Source organism: Macaca fascicularis, chromosome 5, assembly GCF_037993035.2.
Source record: "Macaca fascicularis isolate 582-1 chromosome 5, T2T-MFA8v1.1".
Classification (NCBI taxonomy): Eukaryota; Metazoa; Chordata; class Mammalia; order Primates; family Cercopithecidae; genus Macaca; species Macaca fascicularis.
Genome location: NC_088379.1, coordinates 124,656,302 through 124,676,612, shown reverse-complemented (window position 1 = coordinate 124,676,612; position 20,311 = coordinate 124,656,302). Strand labels below are relative to the sequence as shown.

Genomic DNA, 20,311 nt, shown 5'->3' with positions numbered 1-20,311 from the left:
TTATCTGTCCCTTTCCCATTGCCTGAGCCTCCCCATCTTTCTGTGAGAACAGTTGTGAAAAAAAATTAAAAACAAACAAACAAACAACAACAACAAAAAACAGAAACCCTAGGCACTCTTAAGAGAATTAGAAGTGAGGAAAAGAAAAAATAAAATCAACGAAAAGCAGGAAGAGTTTTAACTCCTGGAATCATCTGAGAAACTATTTCAAACTACAAATTTATATACCCTACTTCTGAAAGTTCTGATTCAGCAAGTCTTGGGTAGAAGCTCGGAATCTGTATGACTACCAAGCTCCCCCAAGTGACTGAAGGTGCAGGTAGCGAATGAAGAAATCACTGGCTCCCAGGGACTGACCGAGGAATGCTCTTTCTCACAAAGGACCGGCCAACTCCAACAGGGTCAGTCCTTTCTATGTATGTTTCACTAACTGCCTTGAAATTATTCAATTGATGTAACATGGAGATTTCTTATCTAGTTGAAATTAGAGAAAATCAGTGTTTGGGATATAATAACATTTCCCTCAATCTCTCTTAAGTACATAACTAACCTAAAGAGCTAGAGGGACATATGTTATATAAAATTTACCAGATAGTACCCTTTACTTTCTATGCCAAATATATTATACTAATAGGTTTGCTATAGTATTATATAAAAGACGTTCAATCATAAACCAGTGGACATCTGTTTCAAGTATATATGTACACATATACACAAAAGTATATATTTCAAATATAGTTTCAATTAGGTACATGTACACATGTACATATGTGTACAAATAGCTTTAAATATACATATACACATATATACATATATCTGTGTATGTGTTTATATATTTTATATATAATATTTAATCTAATTTTTTCAGTTCCATGGTTTCTCATTGAAAAATTGAATCTAAGCTATCAATTAGAAGTTATTTCTTTTTTTTAATGCTTTATTATGGAAAGTTTCAAATATATACAGAAGTAGAGAGAACAGCTTAATAAGCCCTCACGTCCTCATGATCCATTCAGTAATTATCAACCCATGGCCATTATCACTCCATCCATTCCCACCTCACTCCTCTGCACTTCCCTTCCCCTCCCATTGGCTTAGTTTGAAGCAATCCCACACTTTGTATTACTTTGTTCAAAATCTCTGAATATTTTCCTGATTGAGACTTACTTCTATCTTCGTAGCTCTCCTTCAGTTAATTATATGGATAATTAGGCTTTTACCTAGTATAAAAAGTTTTTTATTTCAGGTCATATGTGAAGTCATTTCTATGATCATAGATACAACTTTGAAAAAAATGGTCCTTTCTTTATGAGGCCATTGGACAAAAGCCAAGGGCACAAATCCCTCAGGTCTTCAAAAGATAATGAATTATTTTGACTTGGAAATTGTGATCATTCTAATAACAATAAAACGATGACAATAAAAATAACTAAATTTATCAAATGTTTCAAGTGTATTCTAATGCTTACGTGTATTAAAACAGTTAATCCTTATGCCCCATGTGTAAGATGTTATTTTTATCTTTTGTGTGTGATAAATTTTTTTTTAACTTAGAATTTATTGTGTCATTTCTTTATTCATATATCCATGTTGCACTGCACTTGTTAATATTAGTCTAATTCATGGTCACAGTCTTACCTTTTCTTGGGGAACCACCACTATGGTCTCAGTAGCAACAGGTTATAGCCATGACCCATCAATTTCACATGTACAGGAGAGAGCAGTTATGAGTTTCTTGAGGTTTCCTAGTGATTAATGGTTCAAATGGCAAAAAAGATGCAATGTAGTGCAGTATTGTAACAGTTCTAAATCATAAGATGGTACAAATATGTATCATTTGGCTTTAAATTTTTCATTACTTAAAATTTTAAAGACTGGTTGAAGAAATACTGGTTTGGGTTGCTGAATTACCTTACTCACCATTTAAAGTCTGAAAATGAGCTACCTTTTCATCAATGATTTTTAAGCTTTTGGGTTTTTTTTTGTAAATCTGTGTAGTCTCTGTCAAAAATGAACTTTGAAAAAATATGCTTTCAAAGCACAATAGGTATTTTAAATACAACCACTACTTTGGTTTAAAAGAATGTTTTAAAAAAATCGCTTTGCAGTTTGAGTAGCCCTTACATGAAATGCTTGGGACCAGAAGTGTTTTGTATTTTGCATTTTTTTTCAGATTTTTGAAATATGTGCATTATACTTAATGGTTGAGCAGTCCAAATCCAAAAATCTCAAACCCAAAAATGTTTCAAAATCCAAAACTCTGAGCAGCAGCATGACACTCAAAAGGAAATGCTCACTAGAGCATTTTGGATTTCAGATTTTTAGGTTTGGGGTGCTCAACCTGTACTTAGAAATGATGACTTTTGACAATGGAAATTCAGTTAATAAGCCTGATTTTTTAACTCTACTAAGTAATGGAACGTGTATAGGTTAGGAATTGAAAGCTGGGTCCTAAGTCTCCTTGTCCTCTCACTAAGTGTGAGCTTACAGCCAAATCATGAGACTCCCTGAGCCTCAGTGTCCTCAACTGTCAAGGGATGGCTTTACAGGCCAGCACTACTCTCTTCTCAGCTCTTGAATTGTAGGAGTGTAAAGGGATCCTTAAATCTGTATGACTATGTCCCAGGCATCCAGTTTTTCTGTGTGAATTCTAGAATGGTTACAGGCCTCATCTGAGAGCCACTTCTAGACTACTTTCTTTCCAAATATTAACATCAAAATGTCAGATTATGCAAAGATTTTCCCTTTAATTCTGTACACAAGCAAAAATAACTAAAGGTCAATATTGTCTTAAAAAACAAAACAAAACAAAATAAATTTTCTGCCAAGTTTGAGCCAAAAGTTATTTCTAGGCTGGCTTATAAATAATGTGTTTGTTATAGCAATAATGTCAGAATGGAAGTTACAAGAGTTTTCTTTAAACGTAGGGAGTATAACTTTTTGTTTTCCAAAACAAGCGATGGAATCTAAATCTGGGTTTTTCACTGTTGAAGAAAGCAGCAAACAAGATTTGGCATTCTGAGGATTCTAATGATCTCTCCAGGAAGATTTAGCAGATTTCCAAGCTTGGAAGTTCTAGTCTACATTTGGTAGTTCTCTCCTGTGTAACCTGGACTTCTTTTCCTACCCTGTAGGTTCTGTCGTATCATGCTTCAGCAGCAGAGGAAGAAACAAGAGAGCTACAGTCGTTAGCGGTAATTCTTTTTCATTTTAAAAATTGCTAATTTCAGACACCAAATCTAGCCAAATTTGGTAAATATTTAGATAGATACTCATAAAAATCTTTAATTAACTCTGCTTTCTTGCAGGGATACAAAGTCACTGATAATACAAAGCAAAAGTCATTAAATAACTTATATTGACTGTGTAATACAGTGTATGATTCTGATACTGTTTTCCAGTAATTGTTATAATCATTACATCTTTTTGGGGCCAAAATTAATTTTACTTTTCTTTTAGTTCCTGGGGAAATGGGGACCATGAGGTGGTTGTTTGGCTAGGGTAATAACAAAACAATTTATAGTTTGTTACTGATACCTGCTCTGTATTATCAAGAATTGAGAGTGATTTTAATTTCTGACCATACGGCTTATAAAATGCTGTTTGAAATTGGGGTCAAATAAGGTCAGTTCCTGAACTCTCTTTGCATTATTTAGCACACAATGAGAGAAAAGCACATAGATATGTAAGTAGATGTATGTTGTAGGTCTTGGTTTGGAATGGCTTGGTTGAGATTAATGAAAATTTGAGGCACTTTAACACTTTACAACCAAGGTTGTCCTCCTGTGTTTAAATGTATTTGTGATGACATAGGTTAAGGGCCATGTGAGATGTGACAAGAGTTATGTAAGGAATGGGAAAAGTGTGAACAGATCATCGAGATTCTTTTTCTGTCATCCTCATCATAGTTTGCCACATGCTAAACTCTTTGTGCCCTTACGTCCATCTTCTCATGTAAACTGCACAACTGTGTTCTCATGTAAACTTCATAACTATGTTATGAAAGCCACACTGAAGCCTGGAGAAGCCCAGTGACTTGCTCAAGTTCACTGCCATGCAGTGGAAGAATGAGGATACAAGTTCACCATCTAGAGCTTGTGCACAGAACACTGTGCTGAGACAGGAAAGAAGATCCAAATATTTTGACTTTGGCAATTCAAAGAATGATGATGACATTAATTCATTAAAGTGGAAATATTAAGATGAATATTAAGAATCACATGATTCAGTCTTTACCCTTCATAGCTGCTCCTCCACTCTCTTTTACACAAACCATTGTAATTTTCGAATAGTCTGTATTCATTTCTTCCACCATTTACTTTTACCTTTTGCAGTTTCACTTCCCTGAAACTGTAGGTTTGATTTAGGACAAGATAAGTTTGAGGTGCTGGTTGAACAACCAAGTGAACGTCTTCAGCAATCAGAAAAGGCAGGACTCGAGCGATGATGGGGTGGTGTTTAGAACTAGAGGTGGAGATTTGGTAGTTAACATCCCATGGTAGTGAAATCATAGGGGTGCATCAATTGGAGAAAGTGCAGAGAGGTAGGGAAAGACTGAGAACAGAACTCCTGTGAATATAGGCTTAGATGGAAGGAACAGGAAAAGAAAACAGCTAAGAAGGTAGAGAAGTGGTACTTAAACAAGGAGGAAGATTTAGGATAGTGCAGTGGCACAGAAGGCAAAATAAAGCAGTTTCAAAAAGGGAGGAGATCTCATCAGTGGTAGGAAGGTTGAGAAATACGAGGATTGTGAAAAAACTGCTGTGGATTCGTTAAGTGACTATTGAGAAAGCAGTTTCAGGGAAGTGAAACCGCAAAAGGTAAAAGTAAATAGTGGAAGAAATGAATATAGACTATTCAAAAATTATAGTGTTTTGTGTAAAAGAGAGTGGAGGAGCAGCTATGAAGGGTGTTGCCTGAATCATGTGAAGTTTTTTATTGTTTGGTTAGGTTTTGAATGTGTGAGCAGACATTGCTCACAAGCAAGAGAGGCAGAATGTTCTTAGACAAAGGCGAAGGCACAGGAGTCGGTGTGAGACTGACAATGCAAGACAGTGAAGACATAAGGACCTTGAAAAGGCCTAGGCATGAAAGAGCAACATTTCTTTTGCCCAAACAAGAGGATACAGATAATAATAATAGCTACATTTGTTGAGCACTTCCTGTATACCGAGCATGTTTTAACTTCTTTTTGTGAGTCAACTAAGTTTACTGAATCCACAACCTACATGGTCAGTATTGTTAGCAGTTTCTAAGAGAGAATTTGTGGCTTAGAGAGTTTCGATTGTGCTTCTCAGGATCTCATTAGGTTGTAAGGAGGGAATGGTGCCAGTACTAAATCCAGGCAGTCTGGATCCAGAGCCCACACAAGATTGCACAGCACAGGAGAGAGAGTAAGTTAGTCAGGAACAAAGTAAATTGAGAACTTGTAAACATTCTCAGTTAAATCCATGAGTAAGAAACTGAGTCATTTGCCAGTGAAACTGAGTTAACTGCCAAGAAAAACAATTCTAGGAACTTTAGATACTAATTTTACCTGAAAGGTTAAGGTCCTTTTTGGGTTAACCTCATATGGAATTGTCTGTATTTATTTTGTGTGTTGATGACAGTGTTTGAAGTAATGAGCAGTGTTTCAATTATTTACAAAGCTTTACAGGTTTAAAGTATTATTCACCTCAGGCTTAACTGGCCCATTTGTCTATTCTTCCTAGAAGGATGTAGTTTTCAAGCAATATGTTTGGTGATTTGGAAATTATCTACATATTGAAGTGCCTGCAGGCACTGTAGGGTAATTTCTAAAATGAAGGTGAGGGTTACACTCTACCATTATATGTGTTGTTCTAGGTGAAAAAAAAAAAAATAAAGCAAGTAATTTCTAAAAATTATATTCAAGTTTGTTTTTCACTTTGAAAATAGTAGTCAGAAAAATCTGAAAATTATTTTCTCAATTACGTTCATAATTTTAGCAAGAGAAAAATACTTCGGAATAACTGAAAATTACTGTATTGCAGTATTGTTCAAAACCAGCTGTTGTTGCATTCAGAAAATAGATTTCTGGCAGCTGCATTGATAAATTTAGGGTTATATAGCTTGTAGGTCAAGTAATTCACTTAAATTGGTTGAAATTCAGCAATTGATTTCAGTTCTAGTTTTCTGTCAACCAAATAAAAATTCCTGTACAGCCCTAGCTACACAGGTGTTTGTATCATCCAGCAATCACCAAAATTGCTGTCACTTGTCTGATTATCTCAATTTAAAACCTAAAATAAATGGAAAAGCTATCAAATATTTTCTTAACTTTTATTTTAACAAATTTATTCTTAAAAGAATTAAATCTACTAAATATTTATACCTGTATCCACATAAAGTTCTCCAGTTGTAACAAAGTAATTAGTGGATAGGAAATTCAGAATCCTTATTTTTTCCACTTCTGTTGCTTGAGTGTTTTATCCCATTATAAATCTAACCTTCTCTTGGCTTAAAATCGGGTGTAGCATAAATTAGGCATTAAACTGAGCATTTTGCCATATACCTTTTAATGATCCTTAGTTGCAAGTTGCTGAGATAATAATAAAAGGACCCCAGTTAACCTATTATGGTATTAGAAAGTTAATTAATTATCAGAATATAATAAGCGTTTATTTATTATCTGAACAACTAGGAAGTAAATATTTGATTCATTGATTGACTGACAGCCTTTTTTGCCTTCTGTAGGAGATCGGTCAGGGTGGCGGGAAAAACTGTGGAAAGATGCAAACCTTCTTGGAAGGCTGGGAGGTTTTATAAAAGCTTCAGAAAAGGATTTGGCTGAAGGCAGCCAGATTCTCTTATCTGGTGCCTAAAAGCTTAGGTTAGATAAAAAGGGGGTAGGGGCGACCATGTTAATTACCTACAAGTGTATTGACTCAAGGCCTGTGTCATTAAATCTGTACTAAATAAATGCCCGCAGCATCAGCTTGTCAGGGCTGTGGCTGCTACAACTCTTTCTGTGGGTAACCTGGTCCCCTGGCCCGCTCTTCCATTGGATATCTGTGTCAGAGTGCATTTTCTCATCCGTCGCTCTGTCAGGGTCTGCGAGTCAGACCCAGCAGCCTTCCTTTCTTGTTAGAACAGTAAAATATATATATTAGGGTTTGCTTTTATAAAATAGCTTCTCATTTTTGTCACGGAGTCAGTGCTGATTCAGTTCAGTCCTTATAGCTTAGCTGACCATTTAGGCAGTATTTCTTAGGCCAGAATTTTCCTCATCTTGACCTTAACCTTTCAGAGCCAAAAACTTCATATGACCCTGTCTTGATCAGGCATGTGTGTGATTGCTGCAGGTGACAGCAGTAAGGGCCAGAGACAGGTACCTGACCCAAATCTCTGATGCCTAACACTTGATCAGTGTTACGGCACTGATCAAGTTCCTTATGTCAAGATGACCATCATATTCCTTCACTTTCTGAAAACTCTGCATGGATGGCCAGATTATAAATGGAAAAATTTTGAGCAGCTAATTTAACAAAGAAGTGTTGGCCCTACTATCTTGATAACCACTATCACTGAACTGTAATTACCTATGGCATCCAGTAAGGCAGTGGTCCCCAACCTTTTTGGCACCAGGGACTGATTTTGTGGAAGATTTTGTGGAAGACAGTTTTTCCAGGGGTTGGTGGAGGGGTGGGGAATGGAGACATAGTGAGTATGGGAATAGTTTCGGGATGAAACTGTTTGACCTCGGATTATCCGGCATTAGATTCTCATAAGGAGCATGCAACCAAGATATCCCTTGCATGTGCAGTTCTCACGCTCCTATGAGAATCTCATGCTGTCACTGATCTGACAGGAGGCGAAGCTCAGGCAGTAATTCTCACTCCCACTGCTCACCACGTCCTGCTATGTGGCCTGGTTCCCAACCAGCAACGGTCGGGTACCAGTCCACAACTCAGTGATTGGGAAGCCCTGAAGTAAGACATCATCTTCCTCAAACAGTCCTAGAAATCCTCTGCAACAATACTTTGGACTTTCTGTACACCATCAATTGAGATATTGATTTTTGTAGACATATGTAACATTAACTGGGCTACATGTTTTTCACATTGGCAAGACTTATTAGATTTTCTGTTTGATTCTTCCTGTCTTCATGTGACAAGCTAATCTTGTCTGTTTTGATTTGATTTTACTAGTGGGTTACTTCCAATGATAGGCTTAGCCCCAAAGTATGAGGGCACCGTTCTTGAGCTTCTTCTGTGCTAACTACTGTGTATAGTTCTAAATACCATAGTTTTAGTATAATTTTTTTATTCGGAACTCAGTAACCAAGATGGTAATCAGATCTGTGTATATTATTCCTAATTGCAATCGTAAATTTATTCTAAAGTTTTTCTTTATAATGCATATTATTTCAGAATCTTAGCATTATTACATGCTTTCTATATGATTTTGAAAAACTATAAGCACATTATAAAGCTTTTTATAGTTGGTGCCTCTTATTGAGATTTAAAGGGATTCACTTATATAATGTTATATAATGTTAGAAAAAAAGGAAAAATCATATAACATGTTGATGGTGTTATTAAAGAAAATATACTAGTCCAGTCCCACTGTGCCTGATTCACCTCTTTACTGTCTGCAAGATTTACTGAGTTTCATACTCGCTCCCTTTTTAAAAGTAGTTTTCTTTCTTATCTGTCTTTGGATTCACTTCCCTCTTGGAAAAAGATAAATTCTAAAAACCTTATAAACTAATTGTGTGGTTTCTTCTTTAAAAACACTCCTTTTGTGCATGTGGAAAGTGGAGAAGAGAGATAATAAATAGTCTTCCATAAGGTGTAATGTGGCGGCTGTCAAGGTGGCTTTATTCAGAGACCTGGAATTAAACTGTTCTCCATTAAGAAGCATCCTGTGAGGGTAGGGGTGGTGGTCAGGGCCTGGCAGAAGATGTCTCCTTGCAGCTACTGATATAACCCATCAAATATCTAATACAAATAATTTCTTTAAAAAATGGATTATTGAGATTGAAACCTTTTTTCCTGTTAACTGTTTATATTGAATAAATACCAAGGAGCAATATAACAAAATGCCTTTATACAACACTGAGGCTAATTGGAAGAATTTTATGAAAGACCAAGTTCTGTCACTGCCCTTCTTTTCACACTTACTTTAATAAATAACTTTCTGAATAAAGAGCCTTTTCTTTTCTTAGCAGTTGGCTATTAGGAATTGTTTCCAGTTTCCATAATTTTTATTTTGGCTCTTAAGATTTCATGCTTCAGACCTAAGGCAAGCAGAAGGCCTTTGATAGCAGTATGACCCTTTTTTGTACAAAGATTACACAACTGAGCAAATTGCATAGCCATGTGGCCACATGTCTTTATTTTCTGCTGAAGTTACCAGAGACTTTACTGTAGCCTAAATATAGACCTTTCTCATGAGGCAGCCACTAGAAATTAGAAATGTAATAATTTTTAAATGATCATTATATTTACTTTACCCAAATACATTATTTTCTACAAACACATGCTTTATGGGCTTCAAGGTGACCATATATTTTATCAATGTATTGTTTTCTATAAAGTTTCTTCTCTATTGAATAAACAAAAAGGCACTCTCTATACTTGTGTAAAAGGGACACAAGTATGTCCCTTTTGTTGTGTGAATAGCCATTATAATGATAAAAAGTTGAACAAAAGAAGGGCTGTCATTTGTCTTAAGTGAGGCGTTGATAAAGCTCAGGAAAGATTCTCTTTAATGAAAAGAGTAAAATGTGGACTCACATTCTCTATCATTGTGTTGTTAGGGATCACTTGGGCAAACTACTAACATACTTCCTTCTGTTATTCCACTTAAAAAATATGTATTTCAAATATGTATCTATCTTTCCCTTCAGGCTGTTAGTTCTTGGTGATAATAATAATAGCTATCATTTAGTGATTGTTTTATATGAACTTGGTTTATGTGTTTTGTAGAATTATTGAATCAATGAATGAATCAACGAATTGATCTGGAAAACCCAGACTTTTAGAGATCCTATAATCTAGCATGAAGGAAAAAGAAACACAGATCAAGCTCCTTCAATACATTTAATAAGATTTTGCTTTCTTTTCCCTTAAAGTGATTTAGAAACTAGAAATAATTCGAGAGTTTATTAAATATATAAAACAGCCTACAAACGGGTGATAGAGCCAGCCATGTTGAGGGACACTTAGGTAACGTTTTCATTGTCAGCTTTCATATTTGTGACTGTAGCAAGATGGAGAGCATTGTGTGCTAGAGAAAGAGAGTACCTAGGTTCAAATTCCAGGTATGTGATGTCAGGCAAATATGTGACTTATTTGTGCTTCAGTTTCTTTCTCTGTAAAATGAGGATAATAAAGAATTTACCTCACAGAATCAGAGCATATGTACCAATAACTAGAGTTCCTGGTACATATGCTCCATTAAGTATTAGTTTTTGTTCATAGTAGCAATAGGTGGGGGAGGGGATGTCAATTTGCAATATCTAGTAGCAATACCGTTGAGATCTTTATGTTCCTATGATGTTCCAAGCCTTTTCGCACTAGCCATTCCAATAATAAGCACTCAAAAAATTATACGCTCATTTTTTTGGCCAGGTGTGGTGGCTCACGCCTGTAATCCCAACACTTTGGGAGGCCAAGGTGAACAGATCACTTGAGCTCAGGAGTGTGAGACCAGCCTGGCCAACATGGTGAAACCCCTTCTCTACTGAAAATACGAAAATTAGCCAGTGTGGTGGCACGCACCTGTCGTCCCAGCTACTCGGGACGCTGAGGCAGGAGAATCGCTTGAACTCAGAAGGTAGAGGTTGCAGTGAGCCAAGATCGTGCCACTGCACTCCAGACTGGATGACAGAGTGAGACTCCGTCTCAAGAAAAAAGAAAAAAAAGAAATTATACACTCATGTTTAAATTAGCTTAAGTAAATTAGCTTAAGTTGAATTAGGTGGAAAGCTTACTGGAGGAAAATGTGTCATATTTTGTAAGCACAAAATAGTGTAAACCTTTTATTCATAATGTATAACCAATTCTTTACTTATGGAGAGCAATCTGGAATTCACCATTTTCAGTGACTTCCTACAAAATCAACTAAAAATTGGAAAACTGTTTGGTCACTGCTTTCTCATCCTGGGTTTCCAGTGTTGTTGGAAGTGAGAGAATCAAATCTTAATGATTATTAAGAGAAGCTGTAACTGATTTTTAAAAATTACAGCAATGGAGTATTTGTTGTGTAGAAGAAAGAAGAAACTCAATTATCATTAAAATTTTTCAAAAGGAAATAAATTGAATAATTGAACTTTAAGAGAAAAAGGCATGTACCACAACATATTGGTTGTTTCTGCCACAGTATAGTTCATTACTAATATGAATATTTATACTATAGCTCTGTGCCAAATGAAATTTATATGAAATATTTCTGCATAATATGGAGAACTGATTAGGTACTAGATGATTTAAAGACCCATTTATTTATTCATTCAATATTTAACTCCTATTCTATGCAGGCATTATATTAGGTGCTCCAAATATAACAATGAATAAAAAGTCATATATAAGATAATTATGCAATTTACATAATTACAATTAGGAAAAAGAGGTAGGACTGTAAAGTATAAAACATTGTGAAATTACATAGAAACATATTCTAGAGTGAATGGTCTGAGATACATGTCATTATCCAGATCTTTTCAAATGTCTCAATTCCATTTCTTGGTGCTCCACTCCTTCCTAATCAGTGCCTTAATTTTCACATAGGAGACATGGCAAGTCTGTGATTTCAACCTACACTGTAATTCACCAACCTGTAGGATAAGACTACACTTGGGTTTTGGCCACATCAGTGCTACAAGAAATAGGCTGTTTTAAGAAAGCCATAAAAATTCCCTAGTTTTCAGACCATTATTTGAGCCAAAAATTTAAAGTCCAGAGCCCTTCATTTTCTTTCTTTAATCTCTCCGACACAGCAAGAAGCAGCCAACCCACTTACAGTTTCTGCCCATCACTCTGTAATATGGCAGTCACCACTGGGTCCACAAAAGGGCATTTTGTTCTAAAATGTTCACTTAAAATGACTGTTAACTACCATTTACTACCAATAACCTATCCCTAATGCAGTGGTTCTCAAATTTCAGCATTCATCAGAATCACCTGGAAGGTTTTTATAACACAGATTGCTGAGCCCAACTCCCAGGGTTTCTGATTCAGTAGGTCTGTGTTGGGGCCCAAGAATTTGTGTTTTTAACAAGTTCCCAGATGCTGATATTGCTGGTCCAGGAACTTAACTTTGAGAGCCACTGCTCTAATGGAAGCAGGTCCCCCTCTGCCTTCAAACCCATCAGGTCAAGTATCCAAACCCCAATTTCTATCTTTGAGAGTCTGTTGCCTACACATGCTTTTATTGCAAAATAGAGCACCAACAGGATTCAATTGCAGGTAGTAGGAACTACTGTAGCTATTTTAAGCAGAAAAGAATTTAACTAAGTACTTTCAAATCATTGGAAAGGGTAGATAAGTCATCCCAGGAATAAGTCCTAGAACAAAATTGCAGATCTGGCTCACTGTGGAAACTTCCACGTTCGTAGGCCAGAGTCAGAAAGCTGCTGGCAGAACTGCAAGCTGCCGGACTGTAGTATTCCCTCTAGAGTCATGTCCCCCCAAAATAATAATGAGTTTCCTGTGTGTCACTGCATTCGTTTGAAATTCAAGTCTCACTCAAGTTTACCTCATTGCCGAAACCAAATCTATCTGGAACCCTAGTTGCAAGGGAGTCAAGGAAATGTATTTTTGTTAGCTGTCTAGCCTCTTCAGAAGATGAAGACTCACTAGAAAAAGGTTGAAACAGATGTTGATGGAGCCTTGCTGTCACAAGGACTAGTGAATGTTTCCCTGATGCAGCTGAGACACAAAAAAGGTTAAAGAATTAGCTATGTGAAAACATGGGAATATGCATTCTAGGCAGAGAAGAAACAAAGAGACCTGGAAGACAGCCTTCTTCATCTCTCTTGTGAGAGAGAGATTATTAATTAACCTTAAAAATAGACGACAAATATATACACACCTCCCCATCCCCGAAAAAATAAAACAGATGACAATTTCAGAAAAGTCAGTTTTTAAAATTTAGAACATTATTGCAATAAGAAGAGAGGCTACCACATATTGAGTCTAACCCTCCACTACTTCAACCCAGTAGAGGCTAGGGTCCTCTGTTTAAGCCAGGAGCTGTGAAATATCACTCCTTCTACCTGTGAGGAGGCAGGACCAAAGTGATGTGTATGGAATCGAGCATGAAAAATACAACATAGTCGTAACTGCCAAGGTGCACCCATCCATGTACCTTAAATGCTGAGAAAATCACAGATTGAGTTTAGGCCCTGTACAGGAAAGTCACTGGCAAGATCTAGATGCCACTCACAGTATGGCATTTAGTTCCAAAGTGAGGAGGCAGTAAGAGGTGTTTGAGCCCTGTGGATGCAGAGATAAATGTGTTAACATCTCAGAAAATGTTAAACCTTAGAGATAGTCTACTCCAACTTCCTTCTTTTACACGTTCAAAAAAGCAGGCAGAGAGGTTGAACATCTTGTTCAGGGTGACAAAGTCAGTGAAACATCTGGACTAGCACCACCAATAGCAGACATTCCTTTTTATCACTTGCTTCACTTTGCTTTTAAGTTTCTGTTTGTGGCCGTCATCTCATGCTGAAATGTAAATATGGTAGCTGATCTAGCATTTTGTCAGCTGGACATCAGTTTACTCTTTAGCTCCTTATCAGTCAGATGGCATTTAGAACAATTAGCTTGAAGGTCACTGCAAAATTAAAATATTTTTATAACTCTGACTACTGCTTTAACTCAAGACATTCCTGCACTTAAAGATTAACTCTCGTCCCACTGTTAGTGGCTCTTCATGTCCAGAGTTGAATTTTTTTTTAATTTTTAATTTTTGCAAGAATGGTGAAAAAAGGGCCATGGTATTAGAAAAGGATCATAAAAAGGTGACTTATGATATAATTCCTTTGAAGAGTCATTAGAGGCCAACTAGTTTCTTTATTAGTTTGAGTGGCAGATACAATTAAAGAACCCATAAGAGTACATATACCATCAAATTGTCAGATTGAATCTTTAATCCAATGAGCTTTGTTTTTTTATTTTTTTGCATTCCATATTTGGTTAATTTGACATTAAAACCATAGTCCTGTAAGAGCTTGACTGTATTTGAGTTAAACACTAATATCTAAACTGTTTTGTCCAAGAATTCAGACATTGTGCTCTCATATAAATAAGCAATATTGGGTGGTATTAGGTGGTATCACAGTTCCAGTGGTTTTGAACAACCATAAAAATACATATATATATTTATATTTATAGTACCTTATTGTTTTATAGAATCTTTAAAATATGTTCTTTCTGTTAGGCTTCAAAACCATAATGCAATAATAAAATCCCCTGAAGAAAATCAAACTCAGAAATCTCATTTTCTAATTCTAATGAATAAAACAGTCACTAAAACAAGAAACTGTGAAAATCTGGAACTGTATATACATCCTGTGCCAGAAATACCACATCCTTTATTCCCTGCTATTAGTAAATTTACTTCCTGCTATTAGTAAAATGTATAATATTTTATCCTACAATGTGATAAGTAAAAATAATAGGTAATTATGTTTTACTTAAAAATCACCTTTATCCCAAGCCTTTCTAAGTTCAACAGAAAGTTGAATTTTCTTGTGATGGTCAAAGAAGCATAGTACAAGAGCTTGAAAGGATTTCTGACTTCTCATGGCTTGTTAATAATCGATCCCAGAATTCTGAACCTGTGTATCACTGACTACAAGGCTCTTATGGAAAATGTTTGCGTGTCCCCACTGGGTCAGCTCAGAATGTTTGAGTTGTAGTGTGGTGTGACCAAACAAGCAAAAGAAAAGATTCTTTTATCTTAGTAGAGAGAGATTAGGAATTACAGTAGATAATGGAAAGAGGCACAAGCTGTGCTGGCTTCTATCCTGTAGCTTTTAGAATGTTCTTTGTGGAAGGAAAGAAAGAAAACTTCCTGCTGTAAGAATAATGATGCCCTAAGGAAAAAAACATCTGTTCTCCTGTCCATTGCACTGTCTTTTAAGGAAAGCAGCTGTTATCTGCTTTGAGTTAAAAGGTGGGCTTGTTCCCACCTCCACACTTCCCAAACTTGAGTTACCGCTCCATCTCTGATGTTGGAGGCTGGTATAAACAACTAAGTCCTTTATCTAAACATTTTAAATCCTTCTCTCTTCCCTTATTTTGGCCCACACATTAGCCTATGGAATTGACTTAACAGAATGCGTATTTTCTGGTCAGTTTTGGACTTGGGAAAAAAGACTTAGTTTGAATGAAGAGGGTGACATTCATGGAAAGTTTAAACAAGTCTGGTATATGTAAGTGAAATCTAAAGTCCAGAATAAAAAGGAGAATGTGCAAGTGCCTTTAGATTTGTAGGGAAATCTACTTTAGATTGCTCCATAAGATTTTATTATTTTGACCTTTTGACTTCCCAAAAGCCAAGTAGTTCTCTCTCAGACACTCACAGGAAACTTAAGGGGTTTGAGAACCTGGATGAAATTTCTTAATTTTTCTTCCCTCTACTTCAAACCACGTAAAGGCCTCTGTTGGTCCAGTTAATCTCAGCCTGATCTAACTAAAACAGTTAACAAAGTGCTGACAGGGTAAATGGTCCAAGGGCGGAGGAGCGGGTGTTCCTTTAAATTCCCATCCCACAGGGCCCAGCAAGACATCTAGGAGAGGAGCCTGTGCGCTCTGCTCAGTCAGAGGGAGCCAAGGGTCCTTGGTCCAAATCAATGTTTTTTAATAGGCACCCAGGTGATTCTTATGATCAGGCTTGTGTGAGGCAAGTATGGTGGGAGACAAATTCTGCTAGTCTGAGCCCAGGATAGCTTTCCTGGACTGGAGGCCTGGCCTCCTCGTTCCTTAACTAGCTGGGCTGCCACGGGCAAGAAAATTAACCTCTTTGTGCTTAAGTTCCTGTACTTGAAAAATGGAGCTAGAGTGTCCACTTCATAAGGTTGTCCCGAGAACTAACCATAAAATCCTTAGAACATTATCATTACCCTCTTACCAGTTGATTTGCAGCCCAGAGCACTGGGATGGTTCCAGAATATTTACTCAATAAATTATAAATTTCTTTAGAGTGAATAAGACTGGGGAGGTATATAGGAGCCAGATCACTAGAATTCTTAGTGCTGCTCACCCTTCTAGGTACAGTCTAAGGGTGACAACTCCCTTTTCTCCACTTAGCCTACCTTGAACCATATTAGTTACTCTTATGTGGCTCAGTTTTAAAAATGCAGGGAGTGGAGTTGCCACTGTACAAAAAGGTTTCTAGTGTCTTTCATTAAAAAGAAAAAAAAAAGCCACAATACGCTATTTCTCTGCAGCAAAACAAGAAAATTTTATGAATCACTACTGCTTTAATTAACAGCATTATTTTTTTCCTTCTCTCCTTACCTAAGGCTGCTGTGGTGCCATCTGCCCAGACCCTTAAAATTACTGACTTTAGCTTCAGTGACTTTGAGCTGTCTGATCTGGAAACAGCACTGTGTACAATTAGGATGTTTACTGACCTCAACCTTGTGCAGAACTTCCAGATGAAACATGAGGTAGGAATGCAGCGACATCCTTTGGAAAAGTCTGTGTATGTGTGTATGTAAGATAGAAAATTGATTTTGAATGCAAATATGGAATAGGGATTTTTACATTTTAGTGATTAATATACTGTCACTTAATATATACCCGAGACTTTTAATGAAAAATTATCATTATTAAAAACACATTTAATGGGCTCCTAGTGTGTATCAAGTATCAGGGTGAAGACTAAGGGAGAGTGTTCCTAAAAATGGGAACAGGATATGCAAAGGCATGACCAGAGAGATTGGGGGTGGGGGCCAGGAGTACTGTTGAGGGGGTAAGAATGGCAAGAGAAGCAATGGAAGAAGGTGAGAAGCAAATCATACAGAACCTTGTAAGCCGTACAGATGAATTTGGATTTTACCCTGAAAACAATGGTGAGTCACAGGAATTTTATGCAGAGAAGTAGCATGATCTCATTGCAGTGGTTATAACAATAGTGTACAGGGAAGGACCAAAGCAGAGTGAACTCCTTTGAAAACGAAGGAGGAAATAAAGAGGCCTGATATGAGGCCACACTTTTAGTTGGAACAGGGTCACCCATATGGGTGAAGACGAAAACTGATTTTAGCCTCTGTTGCTTACCTTATTCACTTCTCAGATAATAGCAAAACTTAAATAAATATCTTCTAATATCAGTTTGAAGATACCAGGGAATTCTGTTGTTTCATAATGGCTATGTATTATAATATATAACAACAAAGAATAAGAGGTAGCAGAAAAGACTATTTGAAAAAAAGAATTCAGTAATCTTGCCTTTAAAGATTACTTTTTCTCATCAGTTGACTGTCTAGTCTCCTTGTATAGATTTCCTATCTGAAAATTTAAATATCTCGAAGGCATCCACTATTTAGCACTGTATTAATTCATACAACGAAAATTTGTTAACATATACTGTATACGCAGGACTGTGCCAGGTGCACAGTTCAGTGATGAATTGTCCCTGTTCTCAAAGGCCTCACAGAAATGAAAACTAAGAGTGATTAATACATTGTCATTTATGGTATTACTGGAGGCCCAAATCTGGTTCTTCCTGAATTTAACCAAAGTGTATGTTGCTCTTTCTTAGGTGAAAATAGAGAACAGTTGTCTATAGACTCTTACTAATAATATTTTACTCTTGTTAGAGTGTGTTGATTAAGGGATATCATGTCGTTTAATTATTTCAACAAGTTCTCTAGAAAGGCTGTTACTGGGGTTATTGTTATCCCCATTTTACAAATGAAGAAATTGAGACACCGTGGTAGAGTAGAAAGATCATGGATTTTTGAGTCATAGCTCTGCTACTGGTTAGCTCTTTTTTCCTTGGGCAATTAATCACTCATATTCTCAGTTTCCTCATCTCTTATTAGGGGTAATGGTATTATTCTCCCCACGAGAGTTTTATGAGAATTATACATGCATCTGTGATTATCTAATTGTATGCATGTGTATATGTGTACTTATCTATAATATTCTGTTTAACAAACAGGTGTAGAGTCCATGTCAGTTATCCTATTCTTAGGCCAAGTTTGACTGGTTACATCACTCATCGAATTTCTCAATAGTAAGTCATAAGGCTCATTTTTTAAAGCCGTATCTATTGATGAGATGAAGATCTCATTTGGAGCCAGAAGTTCTATGTGAATCTCACTTCTGCTTCTTGCTAGTTACAGGACTTTATAAACCTATATAGTGTCTCAAATCCCTTTCCATTCCTGAGTACTCCCATTCTTGAAACTAATAATGATTCTGTTGAAAGGACTTGGCCAGAGCAGAGGAATGTGATTCTTGTACTTTTAAACAAAATTCATATAAGTTGATTTATTTCTTCATTGGCCTTTAGATAGCATTTGAGGGTTGGGTAATGAAGATAATCACTTAAAGTTTCTATAGAAATCTTTATTCTTACCACTTGTTGGGTTTTTATCCATGAGGAAAATATTTCCTTTTAGTGTCTGATTCATCATCCTACCTTTTCTGGTTGAATAACTATTATTCTAATTCTTGCCAACATCAGCTTGAACATTGCAATCATTCTGGCTGGCCTTCCTTCCTTAGTGCCTCTTCTGTTTTGTTTCTTTCATATATTATTGTCAGTATAATTTTAGGATGCTGAAATTAAAATGTTAATGCTAGAGAGGATGTTAAAATCATGAAGCTGTTGTGACTAAAAATATTTCATATTGAAAGACAGATCTTCATGTTCTCTGCATGGCTTCTAAATCTTTAGTCATTCTCCTATAATGATTGTAACCATTGCCTCTTGCTGATCTCTGAAACAGATTCTTCGTTCTACTCGAGCAAATCTGTATGTTTTGTGCTTATTTTCACTTTCCATCTTTTACATCTTAATCCTCCCTGAATAATGTCTGTTCCACTCTCTGCCACAACAAACATTTCTCTTCTGCAGAGCCTGACTCAAGAATGTCTGTTTGTAAGAGAACCCTAGGCTTGACTTCATGCTGCTTCAATTGCTATTTGGCAGTATATAAACTTGCTCTCAATTTTATGTTTATTTATTTATTTCCTTTATATATGCAATTTTGTTATTTTCACTACTGATTGAGTGTCTTGAAGCAGGAGCTAAGCTGTTTTCTGTTTCTTCTTTTTCTCTGGTGGCATCTTGAGTTCACCACTCGGGAAACCTTCCATAATTGTTGGAGACTGATTCAGCACATTGAACATGCTCTCTAGAGTCATCCAAACTGCAAATAACTACTCAGTAGTCCTGTACAAAATACTGTCTTACAAATTTTAATGGTGTCTAGCATATCCAATGAGAACTTACCAGATATGACCATAATTTTCTTGTATGCTGTTGAGAACATCCTGGTAACAGAATCTAAAACTCTACTTAAATATAGGTACTACTTTGTCCATTGGGTTATCTAATTCTCTTAGGTCTGTCCTAATAAAAGGAAAATAGAGGAGTCCATTAGGAATTATGTTTCATAGAGTCATTTTGGTCATCGTTTCACAATATATGGTATTATGTATTTAATTATATCTGTACATTTATGATTAGTAAAAAGATATAGCCAAAGATTAAATTTCTGGGTTTTCCTGTTTATTTTTCTTGCTGCTTTAATTAATCACCAGTAATTTTCTGCAACATATTTTCTAAACATATAGAAGAGAGTTTCTAGATCTTACTTAAAAGTCTCTCAGTAAGATTAATCTCCCAGTAAGATTAATCCATCACCTTCCTGACAGACTCTATTCAGAAATGAAAAAATGGTGGAAGAAGCTGCAGTGTGCTTGGGGTGAACACATTCAATCTTAGGCATAAAGAAATCTTCCGCTTGAAATATGGCAATTCAGTGGGTGAAAAGGTGAGGAGACATTAGGTTCTTTGTTATCAGAATTTCCTGTAAACTGAGCAATAGAACAGGAATAAAATGACCTGAAAAGAAAAGGGAGGATATGGAAGCATTGATTTCCCACCAAGTCTTTTATAAGCAGTTTCTACCAACAATGAAAAAATCTTGTTTTTGACTTACTTCTGTAGCTAATCATATTGTGTTGAATATTGTCAAAGCAACATTCTTTTCCCTGGTACTTTTTCCATTTCCCAGGGCAATGTTCTTTGTGTTTGAAGCAACTCCAGTGATATATATAGGGAGAATCACAGATTTATGTTACAAATCCCCAAAAAT

At 36.3% G+C, this 20,311-nt stretch overlaps 1 protein-coding gene across 7 annotated transcripts in view; it reads left to right on the top strand.

Moving 5' to 3' along the window:
- Nucleotides 1–20,311, top strand: part of PDE5A (phosphodiesterase 5A) — a 129,569-nt gene that overhangs the window by 81,028 nt on the left and 28,230 nt on the right. For 5 of the 7 annotated variants that reach the window (XR_012435038.1, XM_065545425.1, XM_005555806.4 and 2 more), the window contains exons 11-12: nucleotides 3,135–3,194; nucleotides 16,499–16,645. Coding sequence is in view for 5 of the 7 variants with exons in the window: in XM_065545425.1 (XP_065401497.1) it covers nucleotides 3,135–3,194; nucleotides 16,499–16,645 (207 nt within the window). In the remaining 2 variants the exon portion in view is untranslated. The remainder of the gene's footprint in view (nucleotides 1–3,134; nucleotides 3,195–16,498; nucleotides 16,646–20,311) is intronic. The other 2 variants (XR_012435039.1, XM_065545426.1) reach the window with 1 other exon arrangement.